General features: G+C 40.5%; 1 protein-coding gene across 10 annotated transcripts in view; it reads left to right on the top strand.

Annotated features, from left to right (window-relative positions):
- Positions 1-12,901, top strand: part of TRAK1 (trafficking kinesin protein 1) — a 142,273-nt gene that overhangs the window by 59,044 nt on the left and 70,328 nt on the right. For all 10 annotated transcript variants that reach the window (XM_081164412.1, XM_081164416.1, XM_081164405.1 and 7 more), the window contains one exon: positions 5,154-5,348. Coding sequence is in view for 3 of the 10 variants with exons in the window: in XM_081164409.1 (XP_081020535.1) it covers positions 5,154-5,348 (195 nt within the window). In the remaining 7 variants the exon portion in view is untranslated. The remainder of the gene's footprint in view (positions 1-5,153; positions 5,349-12,901) is intronic.

Genomic DNA, 12,901 nt, shown 5'->3' with positions numbered 1-12,901 from the left:
GAGTTATTCAAGCCCCTTCGCCACAACAAGGCAGTGATCCATGAAAGAGGAGACTCTTGAGAGTCCCATGGACTGCAAGAAGATAAAAACTATCCATTCTTAAGGAAATCAGCCCTGAGTGCTCACTGGAAGGACAGATCGTGAAGCTGAGGCTCCAATACTTTGGCCACCTCATGAGAAGAGAAGACTCCCTGGAAAAGACCCTGATGTTGGGAAAGATGGAGGGCACAAGGAGAAGGGGATGACAGAGGATGAGATGGTTGGACTGTGTTCTCGAAGCTACCAACATGAGTTTGACCAAACTGCGGGAGGCAGTGGAAGACAGGAGTGCCTGGCGTGCTCTGGTCCCTGGGGTCACGAAGAGTCGGACACGACTAAATGACTAAACAACAACAACAACAAATATACATGTGTCGAAACAAAATTAGAAATTGTTACTATAATTTAACTAGAAATATAGTACATCTCACCGTAGTGTGGAAGATTGTGGTGAGGCGATTTGTGAGCCTGCTTGGTTTGCTGCCAAGTGCTTCAAGTCTCGCTCCTTATGACTATTTTATCTTTAAATTGCACTTAAATCAGGAAGCGCTTCAAATGCAGAATTGCTTTCTGAAAAGAAAGACGCATGGTCACCCTCGACCAAGGTCTGCTTTGGGTAGCCCATCTTGGGTAGTTTTTCTTTAGCTGAATAGCTCAGGTGGTTAGAGCATGGTGCTGATGATGCCCAGGTTGCAGGTTCAGTCCCTGTATGGGACAGCTGCATATTTCTGCATTGTAAGGGGGGTTGGACTAGGTGGTCCTCATGGTCCCTTCCAACTCTATAATTCTATGATTCACTTTTCTACTTCTCTTTAAAAGCCCTTTTAGTTGTCTTTTGAAAATGATTTAATGGAAATGTTAATTGAACTACAAATCTCCTCCTCACGTGCCAGCTTGTTGAGGTGCTCTTTCCATTACTTTTTGCAAAGGGTCACTATCCTCTGCAAATTAGTGCACACTGTCTTAAGTGGGTAAGAGAAGTGGAGCATATCATGAAGTTCATTGTGACAGCTGATGCGTCATTGAAAAAGTGATGCTTGCATGTCACTTTCATGGTGCAAAAACATTCCTTTTCAACTAGGCCTTTGCTTGACTCAATCTTCATACTATTCCCTTTTTAAAAATACTGGCTCTTTGTGTGTGGGGGGGCGTATTGAGTTGTTGGTTTTGTTTTGATTTTATGTACAGTATTTGATTATTTTATGTGAACTGCCCTGAGATCTCCAGGTATAGTGTGGTATAGAAATTAATTACCGTATTTTTCGCTGTATAACACGCACCCGACCACAACACGCACGTAGTTTTTAGAGGAGGAAAATCCATAGGCATGCCACCCGTAGGCATTCCCTCCATAACACGCACAGACATTTCCCCTTACTTTTTAGGAGGAAAAAAGTGAGTGTTATGGTGCAAAAAATACGGTAATTAAATGAATAAATAATAATAATAATAATAATAATAATAATAATAATAATAATAATAATAATAATGGTGCCCTAAGCTTAGAACAGAGCATTACAGGCTAGGAGGGAGGGTCCTGCATAACGATGGATATTCCTGCAACCTTGGGGCCCACATCCTCCAGAAGCTGGTGGGGCCATGTTTTGCTGTGAAAAAGCAAAGCCTTTGACCTTTACGTGCTAATGCGTTTCTCAGGAACTCAGAGGACCTTGTTAGTATACATATATATGTATACTCTCTCTCTCTCTCTCTCTCTCTCTCTCTCTCTCTCTCTCTCTCTCCACACACACACACACACACACACACACACACACACACACACACTATATATGTTCCAGTATTTAAGTATCTAGCTGAGGGGTATCGTTAGTCTATGGAACCAGATCCTGTCTCCTTTGGAAATATGATCTAGGAGCTTCCATTAAATAAATTCTCATTCTGGTTTTGCATAGAGGAGACCATATGATTTTGATGTCTGTTGTCTTGCTTTAATGGCTAAAAGTTTCATCTACTCTCAGCAATACCCTTTTGTGAAAACATAACAAAACAAAAAAGCATTCTGCCCATCCTTGAGTATTATCAGTTCAAGCACCAGCGGGTGGCACTGTGGGTTAAACCTCAGAGCCTAGGGCTTGCCGATCAGAGCGGTTTGAATCCCCGCAATGGGGTGAGCTCCCGTTGCTCTGTCCCAACTCCTGCCAATCTAGCAGTTCGAAAGCATGTCAAAGTGCAAGTAGATAAATAGGTACCACTCTGGCGGGAAGGTAAATGGCATTTCCGCGCGCTGCTCTGGTTTGCCAGAAGCAGCTTAGTCATGCTGGCCACATGACCTGGAAGCTGTATGCCAGCTCCCTCGGCCAATAAAGTGAGATGAACGCCGCAATCCCAGATTCGCCTGCGACTCGACCTAATGGTCAGGGGTCCCTTTACCTTTACTTCAAGCAGTGGTGGGGCTTCCATTAATTGTCAGGTGTACAGATCTGTGTCATTCCCTACTCCTTTCTGCTGCCTTTCTAGTCCAGGATGCAACTTTTATTACAGAGGACCATTTTTGTGCCTGAATTCTGAGTCATTGAGATTACTGAGCACCAGGTGGCACTAGCTTACCCTCCTAACACAGCAGTACAGTACTAATAACATGAGATGATCAACAAGGGGGAAAGGTGTTCATTTAAAACATCCTGCATTTACTTTGGCTCCCCTGGTAAGCTGTTTGGTTTGTAAAGGGAGGGTTATCTCTTCTCTCTCCTGCCCCCTAATCCCAAGAAGCAACCTGCTGGCTCTAAACAGTCTTTCATATTAAAACTTCAAAAAGCTTTAAGTCCCTTTAGGATTCTGGTTACTGGGCAGTGTTAATAGCTCTCCCCAACAACGCTGTTTTAAAGGCTGTATTATTTGCAGTAGAAAACAATAGCCATGGCTTTCATTGAGAATTGGACCCATGTGCTGTATCTGTGCCCCTTGTGCAAAATCTTTTTTTAATTGACTAGTGAAAGCTTCAGTAAGCATTAATGGGATGAAGGATGAATGTGATAGCAAGTACCAGAACTGATCTTTGCACAGTTCAACAAATCCGATGGCTCTTTCTTTCCTTATTAAGATAATTGGCTGTTCTCTTTGGGCTGAAAATAAGTCAAGTAAGAAGCTTTTGGTAGGTGTAATGAGCTCACGGAAGGACAAGCAGCGAGACTCTTTATCAAATAGGCATTGTTAAGAGACCAGGGTGCAGATACTGTGAATGAGTCACACACTTTTGAGAATCCAGGAAGATTTGTCCTTTGCTCTGAGGCACCCTTAATGCCATTTATATCTGCTGCATTCATACATTTTATCCCACTCAATTCAATTGCTGATGGATATCCTAGAAAAATGTGCTTCCATCTTGGGTGAGAGAGTCACTATGGTGTGTAGTTCAGTGTTTTACTCAGGACAGGGATGCCCAGGTTCAGATTCCAGGTCACCTGGTGACCTTGAGCCAGTCATGAACTCCCAACCTACCTCACAGTGTTGTTGTAAGAATGAAATGGATGGGTAGAGAAGTATGTATGCCACAATGAACATCTTGGGGGGGGGGGAGGACAAAGAAAGCTTTAAATACTCAAAGGGAAAGTACAAGTATTGCTGGTTATTTTGGAAACAAACAAACCTAAGATCTATAATCTTCATCATTATCGTTATTATTATTAGTAATATTTTAAGTGGATTTTTTGTGTGATCATGAAACAAAATTTACTTTGTTCTCATAGTAAATCAGTGATGGCAAGTTCTCTCTCTTAGTCCACTACCAGCATATCTAATTTGACAGTGAAACCAAAATCGTAGCACAAGCATGGTTCCATTTTTCATTCACGTTGGTGCAGTATTCTTGGCATTCACAAAAGACCCAGGCACAGTGGGGAGAGGTTTTGTGCATTGAGAGCTAAAATAATTATGACACACATCCTGTCAACCCTTGGCATGTATTTATAGTCAATGCATTTGGGCTTTTAAAAAATGTAGCTCCATAAAAGCACATGTAACTGGCTTCAGTGGGATGGCTTTATTTTGAAATGTAGGCTTTTGAATTAAAAAAAAAATGCAACAAAATGAGTAAAGTGTTTTAGTTGAAGATAATGCCTGGCATCTTTCTCATTCCCTGTCTTAGCACATGGGAGCTATTTTTCGTAAAACGTTTTTCTTTTGAGGCTTCCTTGAGTCACATGGCGATGAGATCACTGATTCCCAGCAACATTGCTTTGTCATAAAGGAATGAGGGAGACTTCTTCCCTAGTAATGCTGGGGTAGAAGTGATAAAAGCTTTGAACCAGAGATGAAACAGGAACAAATAGCATGCAATTACTAGGCAATTTATATTAACAGCTGCTTGTCATCTTGCTCCTGGAAAGCAAGACTGTGTGGTGCTGTTTTTTGTGGTGTGGTTGCTGTGGATGAAATAGACTGCAAACCTTTAGGAGTATTGCAATACATTACTTCTATCAGAAACAAAAAGCTCACAGCTAATGCTGGTAACAGGTAGCCCATATGTACATACTAATAATAGCATCAGAGTTTAAAGTCTCTGGTCAATCTTTTCTTGTCTAAAGCACATAGAATAGCAGAAATATGAGATGATATAGAAACACACACACTCCGACCTCGGAGCATGGGAAGTCCGCCCCAAAATTTATAATTTGGCATAATATTTGGATTGTTTGATTACTGGATAATTTGAATAATTTGGAATGTTTAGTGTGGTTTGATTGGATTGTTAAAATGGAAAATTTAATAAAAATCGTTTACAAAAAAAAAAAAAAGCACATGGAATAGCTTTACATCTTGGGCAAGCGTTCCAGTAGGCAAACTTGCATGGAAGCAAAGCCTGTTGCCAGAAATGCTTAATGTTATAGTTTCTGGTTTCTGTAGTTGTAGCTCATAAGCAGCGAAATGCCCACATTTTGAGACAAAAGCTTCTTATTCGGTTTCTTACGAAATGTTTAGTCAGAGCTTCTAAGCAATGCAACACCCTCCTCTTTCTGATGGAATTTTTCTGGAGATGATGGAATGCGTTGGATGGGAGTTTGCTGATGTGGCTTGTATTAAATCACAAGTGTTTCTATTTTTATTTTGAAAGCGGTGTAACCCAGTTTCTGTGCTTGCCTTTCCCCTCTCTTTAGATGTGTGCAATAGTACAAATCTTCCCGAAGTTGAAATCATCAGTCTGCTTGAAGAGCAGCTACCACACTACAAGCTAAGAGCAGACACCATCTATGGTTATGACCACGACGACTGGCTTCATACACCTCTCCTTTCTCCTGATGCTAATATTGATTTAACAACAGAGCAAATAGAAGAGACGCTGAAATACTTCCGTAAGTCCAAACGTATTCATTTGTCCTCAAATGCAATTACCTGTAGAATTTATGAGTTGCCTTCTCCCCATGTACCCCAAATTTCCTCAGTTTAGCAGCTATTCTTGGATAAATAATGCAATATGTGGGATGGATCACACTGAAAACTGTCACTGGTACAATAGAAATCATGAGTGTGTATCTGGTCCTTCCGTGAAGCACTGCATAATATATGCAAAGCAGGTGGAAAACATAGTGGAAAAAATATACCACTCATAATCACATTTCTGTTGTAGGCTGTATGTGATATTTTAAACCCAGCTAAAAGCATTTGGAATGTAGCTTGCATATGTCAGTTTCCTTGAAGTGCATGACTTTCCTTTGGCTTGTAATACAGCAGCAAGCTAAGATGCTGAGGCCGCAGTCCTACAGGCAAGCGGCTTAACTCTAGTTGGGTCTGGTGGGAATGAAAAACAGCAGCATAGGTTGCTAACCTACAAGCCATCGCAACCCAGATGGTGACCAAAAAGCAAATGGGAGTCAAACTTCAATTAAAACAAAAATTGGAGTGGCCTTGAAAAATCTCTCTTTTTTAAATTTTTTTTATTAAGTACAAATTAGAAAACATACATATTTACAACAAAAGAAAATACAAAAGAAAAAGAAAATACATATAACCAAGGGAAAAAAATTAGAGAATATTTTGTCTCTTTTCATATTTACAGTTATTTATACCTCTGTAAAATGCTATTCACAATAAAGGAGTGAAATGAAAGATAAGATATCAGAAAAAAGAAAAAAAGAACAAAGAAAAAATAAAGAAGTAAAAGAAAAAGATCATAGGTGAAAATTTTTAAAAGTAATTAAGTACTCACAATACATAGCTGTTTCCCATCTATATTTATATTTAATTGTATAATTTCATCTTGTCCTTATCTACCTTAAATAAAGTGTGTGTTTTTTTTGACTCATTGAATTTGTGTTCAGATGGACTGAATATGGCTAAATAGTACCATACTTTACAGCTTAATGTCTTGTGACATTAAGAAATACCCTTAAAATATCAGCACAGTTTTTTAAACACACACAATGTCTTATCCTTTTGTAAGTAGGTCAGTTAAACTTCCAGAGAAAAGTACCAAGAGATTAAACCTAGATTTGAAGTGTGGGCCTGTACAATCAACTCCTCCTGCTCAATGTATGTTCATTTGCTTGCCTTTTGGGTACACATCTTTCCCCAAGACTACATTTTTTAATGTTATGACAATGTTGTTTTTTCAAGCACCTAAAATGTCGCCATTTTGTGGTGGGGTTGGAGAAGTAGGTGATGTTTTCCATGCAGTTTTACATCTTTTGATTGGCTGAATAATAATAATCTATGGGTGTGGTGGATATAATCCTTGATTGTGTAGTAACTGACAGAGAATGGGCTACCAATAGTCTGCATTAAGGAAAATAATCTAAATCTGGCATTAACTGCTTCCAGGTCGTTGATCCACAGCCGCTGTTTCATCCATAGTTGTTGTTATTTACCGTATTTTTCTGTCTATAAGACGTCCCCACGTATAAGACAACCCCCAATTTTAAACTTTAAAAAGGTGGGAAAAAATATAGTCTTATACACGGAAAAATAAGGTATTTCAGGGATCATCCTAGCAGTTCGAAAGCATGCCAAAGTACAAGTAGATAAATAGGTACCGCTCCGGCGGGAAGGTAAACGGCGTTTCCGTGCGCCGCTCTGGTTCACCAGAAGCGGCTTAGTCATGCTGGCCACATGACCCGGAAGCTGTACGCCGGCGCCCTCGGCCAGTAAAGCGAGATGAGCGCCGCAAACCCAGAGTCAGCCACAACTGGACCTAATGGTCAGGGGTACCTTTACCTTTACCTTTAAGCACTTTCTGCTTATGTTGGTTTGATAACATTGTATTGTATTCAGAAACAAGAACAAAAAATGCATTAAGATTCGCTGGTGTTCTTATAACTGTTGCTAGAATGATTCTTGTCACGCGTTGTTTAGTGAATACTGAAAGCCACATGACTACTGTTAATTTCCATTAGCCTCTGTCACATGCCTCACTATTTCAGTGTTTCTTCCTCCATAACTTCAAGTACAACTTGCATCCTTAGGGTAAGTGGAAGCAGAGAGAGCTGGAATCGTACCTAAACAGGATATAGATTAAAAATGGCGACAGCTTTGTTTTGGGTGTGGGGGGGTAAAACTTGCATAGGAAAAGTTTGTCTTGGCATAGGACAAGGATCCAGACTTGGGACAGGTTGACTGATGATTGGCGGAGCTTTGCAGCCTGCATGCTGAGAAACATTAATGGGAAGAAGGCAAGATGTTCAAGAGGGATGGGGACAGTTTGGAAAAGCACTTCGGGTTTTTGTGTGTGACAGTCACAGGTTCCTTGTATCATGTAGCTGTATCCTTGGATGATCTAATATATAAGTGGCATTTGAAGTATCTGAACAGAATTATACGGCTGTAAAGAGAATTAGTGAGTCATTTTTGTCTGATCCTTTGAAGCAATAGAATTTTCTAAGCTGTTCTGTACCAGACAAATGTTGAGAAGCTGTCCATTAGAAAATCTGCACAAAAATAAATTCTACAACTTTGACCAAGTAGGTTATTTGTTTGTCAAAGCGCTGTTAAGGCTCTTGTGTTACATAATATTGTTATGCTGATTTTGTAGAATGGTTTATCACTTTTCATCTACTATTTTTCAACACTGTAGATCTTTTACGTTAGCTTAGAGTTGACTACTTCCTTTCTAAGTTTTCTTTGTTTTGCTACTTTTTAATATTTCATAAACCAATAGAAGAATGTTTCATGTTACAAGAACGTTTTGCCACTGATTTTAAGATGGCCGTACATGAAGAAAGGAATTTCAGAAGAGGCTGCAGCATAGAATAATTAAATTACAATTCATCCAGCAGTCAAGCGCTAATTAATTTGGGTCTGAATGGAGACAGCTGCCTCCTTTCCCGCTACAAATGTGGAATTCTTTTTCTTTTTCTTAACTACCGCTACTGTTGAAAAGCAGCGTTCTCTAACCTGGTGCCCTCCAGACATTTTGGACTACAATTGCCATCAGCTTAATCCACACACCTCTGTTGTCCAATATGTCTGGAGCGCATAAGGTTAGGGAAGAGGTTCACTTTGCTTAGCTTACATGCCTTCTGTCTTTAATTGAATTATGACTTCTATTGAAGTTCCACTGGATTCCCTATGTCTACTAAAATATTAGCAGCAGTTCATGCAAAGTGCCACATCCCCGCCGTATGGTTGTAGGAGTTTGGCAGAGTCTCTCTTTGGAAATAATTGCAACTTCAGTCAAATCTTCTGTTTGCCACTAAATAGGTTTTTTTCCTTGCACAACTTTGTATGCCCTGTGCTTTGTGATCTTTGTGCCATTGTCAGTTGTGTATAGTACAGGGCATGCAAGATGGCAGACTCTAAGCTATGGGTAGGCAACTTAAGGCCCGGGGGCTGGATCTGGCCCAATCGCCTTCTAAATCTGGCCCACGGACACAGTGTGTTTTTACATGAGTAGAATGTGTCCTTTTATTTAAAATACATCTCTGGATTATTTGTGGGGCCTGCCTGGTGTTTTTACATGAGTAGAATATGTGCTTTTATTTAAAATGCATCTCTGGGTTGTTTGTGGAGCATAGGAATTTGTTCATCCCCCCCCGCCCCCCCCCAAAATATAGTCCGGCCCACCACATGGTCTGAGGGACGGTGGACTGGCCCCCTGCTGAAAAAGTTTGCTGACCCCTGCTCCAAGCAATGTAAGATGTATCAACATAGGGAGTCAGAATCAATTGAGTAATCTATTTCAAGCCTCCCATGCTTCAGAAGAGCTATTTTAAATAAATGCCTGTCTTTTGCAGCAAGGAAAAATGACGTTTCTCCTGTATATGGAGTGCTCTAAAATACTGTTTGGCCTTACATATATTAACTATTACTTTTCAAATAAATAGGACCTGGTCTTCCCTCTCTCCTTTTTAATTATGGAAATATTGATCCGCTCATTTTGACTAAATCTGCGTAAATATATTTATTGCTGCTTAGTTTTTTCATGGAGCTTGTGTGTTAGATAATATTTTTAAAGGTTCATTTAAAAGTTGGTATCTTAACTTCACTGTATATATAGCCGTAGTGATGCTCTGAATTGTGCATTGTTTCACCTCTGATCCTTCATTTCTAAAGATAGTGGCTGCTGCCCAAGTAACTTCTAGCAAAGGCCATTTAGGGCCACCCTATGTCTTGAGGGTGAAGCAATTCCAACTGTTTTTAAATTATGTGTTGGTGATTTTTTTTTGTTCTTTACATATCATTTATGTAAAGATAAAACTAGCAATAGTCTTAAGAATTTCTGTATAAATATTAGTTTTTCTTCCTCTTGAGTTTGCCCAGTGAAACAAGTGGAGTTCTCAGCATGCAGTGGGGCTTTTCCATCACTTGTGCCCTCTGAAAAGCCAATTCTGAGAGTTGGAGGACCCTCTGAAACAGAATGGGATATGGGCCTGAGGCTGCAGCTGAGAAGATGATTTGCAGAATTTGGAGAAATATGCACCTACTGTGCATGCAAGTGTGCCGTCTGCTCACACAGAAGGACCTCTGAACCTTTGGGAATCTGACTCAATATCCATCCCATCTGAAAGCTTTGGTGTAATAGCAGTGTGCTGTAATAGATGACGAGATATTTTAGTAAACTCATCCTATACCACAGCTAACAAAACCTAAACCCAGGCAGCATATATGCCCTTTTGAAAGAGGTACTTGATCTTTTAGTAGTGCATTTAATTCACTCACAAAAGCAAATGTTAGTCTCATTAGACCTCAGAAAGTAACATTTGCTTACAATCTTCTTAGAATGCAGCCAACTTCTTCACTTGTTTAGTTCCTAACTGAAGCAAAGTCCAGTGATTGCTTAGCTACTTATTCTAGCTCATCAAGCATTTAACCTTTGCATTCCACAATCTGAACTGGCTCCCCCCCCCCCAGTTGTGAGAAAATCTGAGCTGGGAATAGTTACTGTGACACCCTCAGATGATAAATGGCTAAACTCTACTAAATGCCATGATGGGACCAAAGACTGCTAAGTAGTCTTTTCCCAATTCACTCTACTTTGGTTTTCTAATGTTATAACAACTGTGTGTCAGTTTGGAGCATGTAAAGGATTGTGTGGAATGTTAGTCTTTAGTAGCTTTTTTTGTAGGTGCTCCTTTTCTATGGATATTTAATTTGTTTACAAAAAATACATATAAGCTGTCCATGACAATCCATGATATACCTAAATAATAAAACAAATTAAAATGAAAAGAAAAAAGTACACCATAAAGTAATAAATGAAATGCAGTTAGTTGCTCAAAGGTTGCCATTGATAACATTCCAGAAAACCTGAGTACGTGAGTGTGTTTTGAACACTGTTGGCATTTGTCACTGGTCAGAGAATATATAGTTCCATTAAATGGGGGCCACTAGAGAGAAGGCCCTGCCACTGGTTGCTGCTAATAATGGAGATTATGGCACAATCAAGAGACTCTCCTCAGCTGCAGTGCTTGAAGAGGGAGTAAGGAGAAAGGTTGAAACTAAAACCTTGAATCTGGCTCAGTAGCTTATATAGACAGCTAGTGCAGTTCCTTTAGGAGCAGTGTGGTTTGTGCTTGATAGGTAGGAGATCAAGGAGAATTAACAGGGGCACATTCCTTCTGCCTCTCTCTGACCAACGGTAACCATGCAAAGGTGACCAAGGCAGCTTGTGCACCAAAACTAGGCCTTAACCCGGAAATAAAGTGATCTAGCACCAAAACCAGCCTCAACAGGAAACAAACTCTTCAGGGTGGGAGGGTTTTGCATCCAGGTAGGCTTGAATCCCAGAAATTAGTCATGCCATTTTTAAAGATAGGTTTCCAAATAATTGAATTTGATGCGAATGACTCATTGCCCTTGCCTTCTTGGTGGTGCCTCGCAAGACGAAATTAATTAATCCGTTCCGCGAGTCTCTTCGTCTTGCGGTTTTTTCGTCTTGCGAAGCATGGCTATTAGCGGCTTAGCGGCTATTAACGGCTTAGCGGCTTAGCGGCTAGTAACGGCTTAGTGGCTTAGCGGCTAGTAATGGCTTAGTGGCTATTAACGGCTTAGCGGCTTAGCGGCTATTAACGGCTTAGCGGCTTAGCGGCTAGTAACGGCTTAGTGGCTTAGCGGCTATTAACGGCTTAGTGGCTTAGCGGCTAGTAATGGCTTAGCGGCTTAGCGGCTAGTAATGGCTTAGCGGCTTAGCGGCTATTAACGGCTTAGCGGCTTAGCGGCTAGTAACGGCTTAGTGGCTTAACAGCTTTAAGAAAAAGGAAACAAACTCACAAGAACTCGCAAGTCTTGCGAGTCAAGCCCATAGGGAAATTCGTCTTGCGGAACGACTCAAAAAACGGAAAACTCTTTCGTCTAGCGAGCTTTTCGTCTTGCGAGGCATTCGTCTTGCGGGGCACCACTGTATTAACCTGCACCAAATGCAAGTGTGTTGCTAGTAGGTTTAAGTACTGCACTATTTCTGCTACTGCTACTCCCGCTGGCTTCAAAGAGAACTGGAAAAAGAGAAATCTGTGCCTGAAGAAGTCTGATAATCTAAATCAGGGTTTTCCAAACATGGGTCTCCTGCTGTTTTTGGACTACCACCCCCCTGAGACCTTCAAGTATAGGTCGGTATATAAATTCAGTCAGTCCATCAGTCAGTCAGTCAGTCAGTCAGTCAGTCAATCAATCAATCAATCAATCAATCAGTAATCCCTAGCTAGCAGGATCAAGGATGATGGGAATTGTAGTCCAAAAACAGCTGGAGACCCAGGTTTGGGAAATCATGATCTAAATCCAGAATTTGGGGCTAGGGGCAGGAAGAACAGAAGGGATTTTACATTGGGCTTTCACTTGCATACTCAAGCAAGCAGCAAATATGTCTTCCTAAAATAATTGTATATCCTCTCTTGCTTTTTGGGGAGGGGTGGAGTAAGAATCGGAACTACACTGTTGCAGCTCATAATTTGTAGTGGGTGTTATTATCGTCTCAATTTATTTCATAGGCTTTATCTTTTTTTTTTTATTCCTGGAGGCAGCTGCATTGTTTGAAAAAGGGCAAGTGTAAAGGGCATATGGAGATCCTATCCTTGCCAGATGAGCACTAGTTGCTCTTTAGAAATCGATGTGCAGGTTTGCTACACTGAATACTTAATTGAATTGTAGCTGACTGTGACACAGGTTTTAGGACACTTGACACATGTTTTAAACACATAGTTATATTTATTTATCACACCAAGATGGTATAAAGTCTACATTTAAAGGTAAAAGTAAAGGGACCCCTGACCATTAGGTCTAGTCGTGGCCGACTCTGGGGTTGCAGTGCTCATCTCCATAGCTTTTACTCCATAAATTCTGTGTAATCTATAGATTATTCTCTCCACCCCATCCTGCCTCCCTCATGAATGTTTGCAAATATTGCATGACAGTATTGACCCTTGTCTAAGGCATAGATTTAAAGCACGTTCCTTCAAAGAGTCATGGGAACTGTAGTTTA

The sequence above is a fragment of the Podarcis bocagei genome, assembly GCF_964188305.1.
Source record: "Podarcis bocagei genome assembly, chromosome: 12".
In the NCBI taxonomy this organism is placed as follows: Eukaryota; Metazoa; Chordata; class Lepidosauria; order Squamata; family Lacertidae; genus Podarcis; species Podarcis bocagei.
The sequence above is the reverse complement of the archived record's forward strand: the minus strand, read 5'-3'. Positions and strand labels throughout refer to the sequence as shown.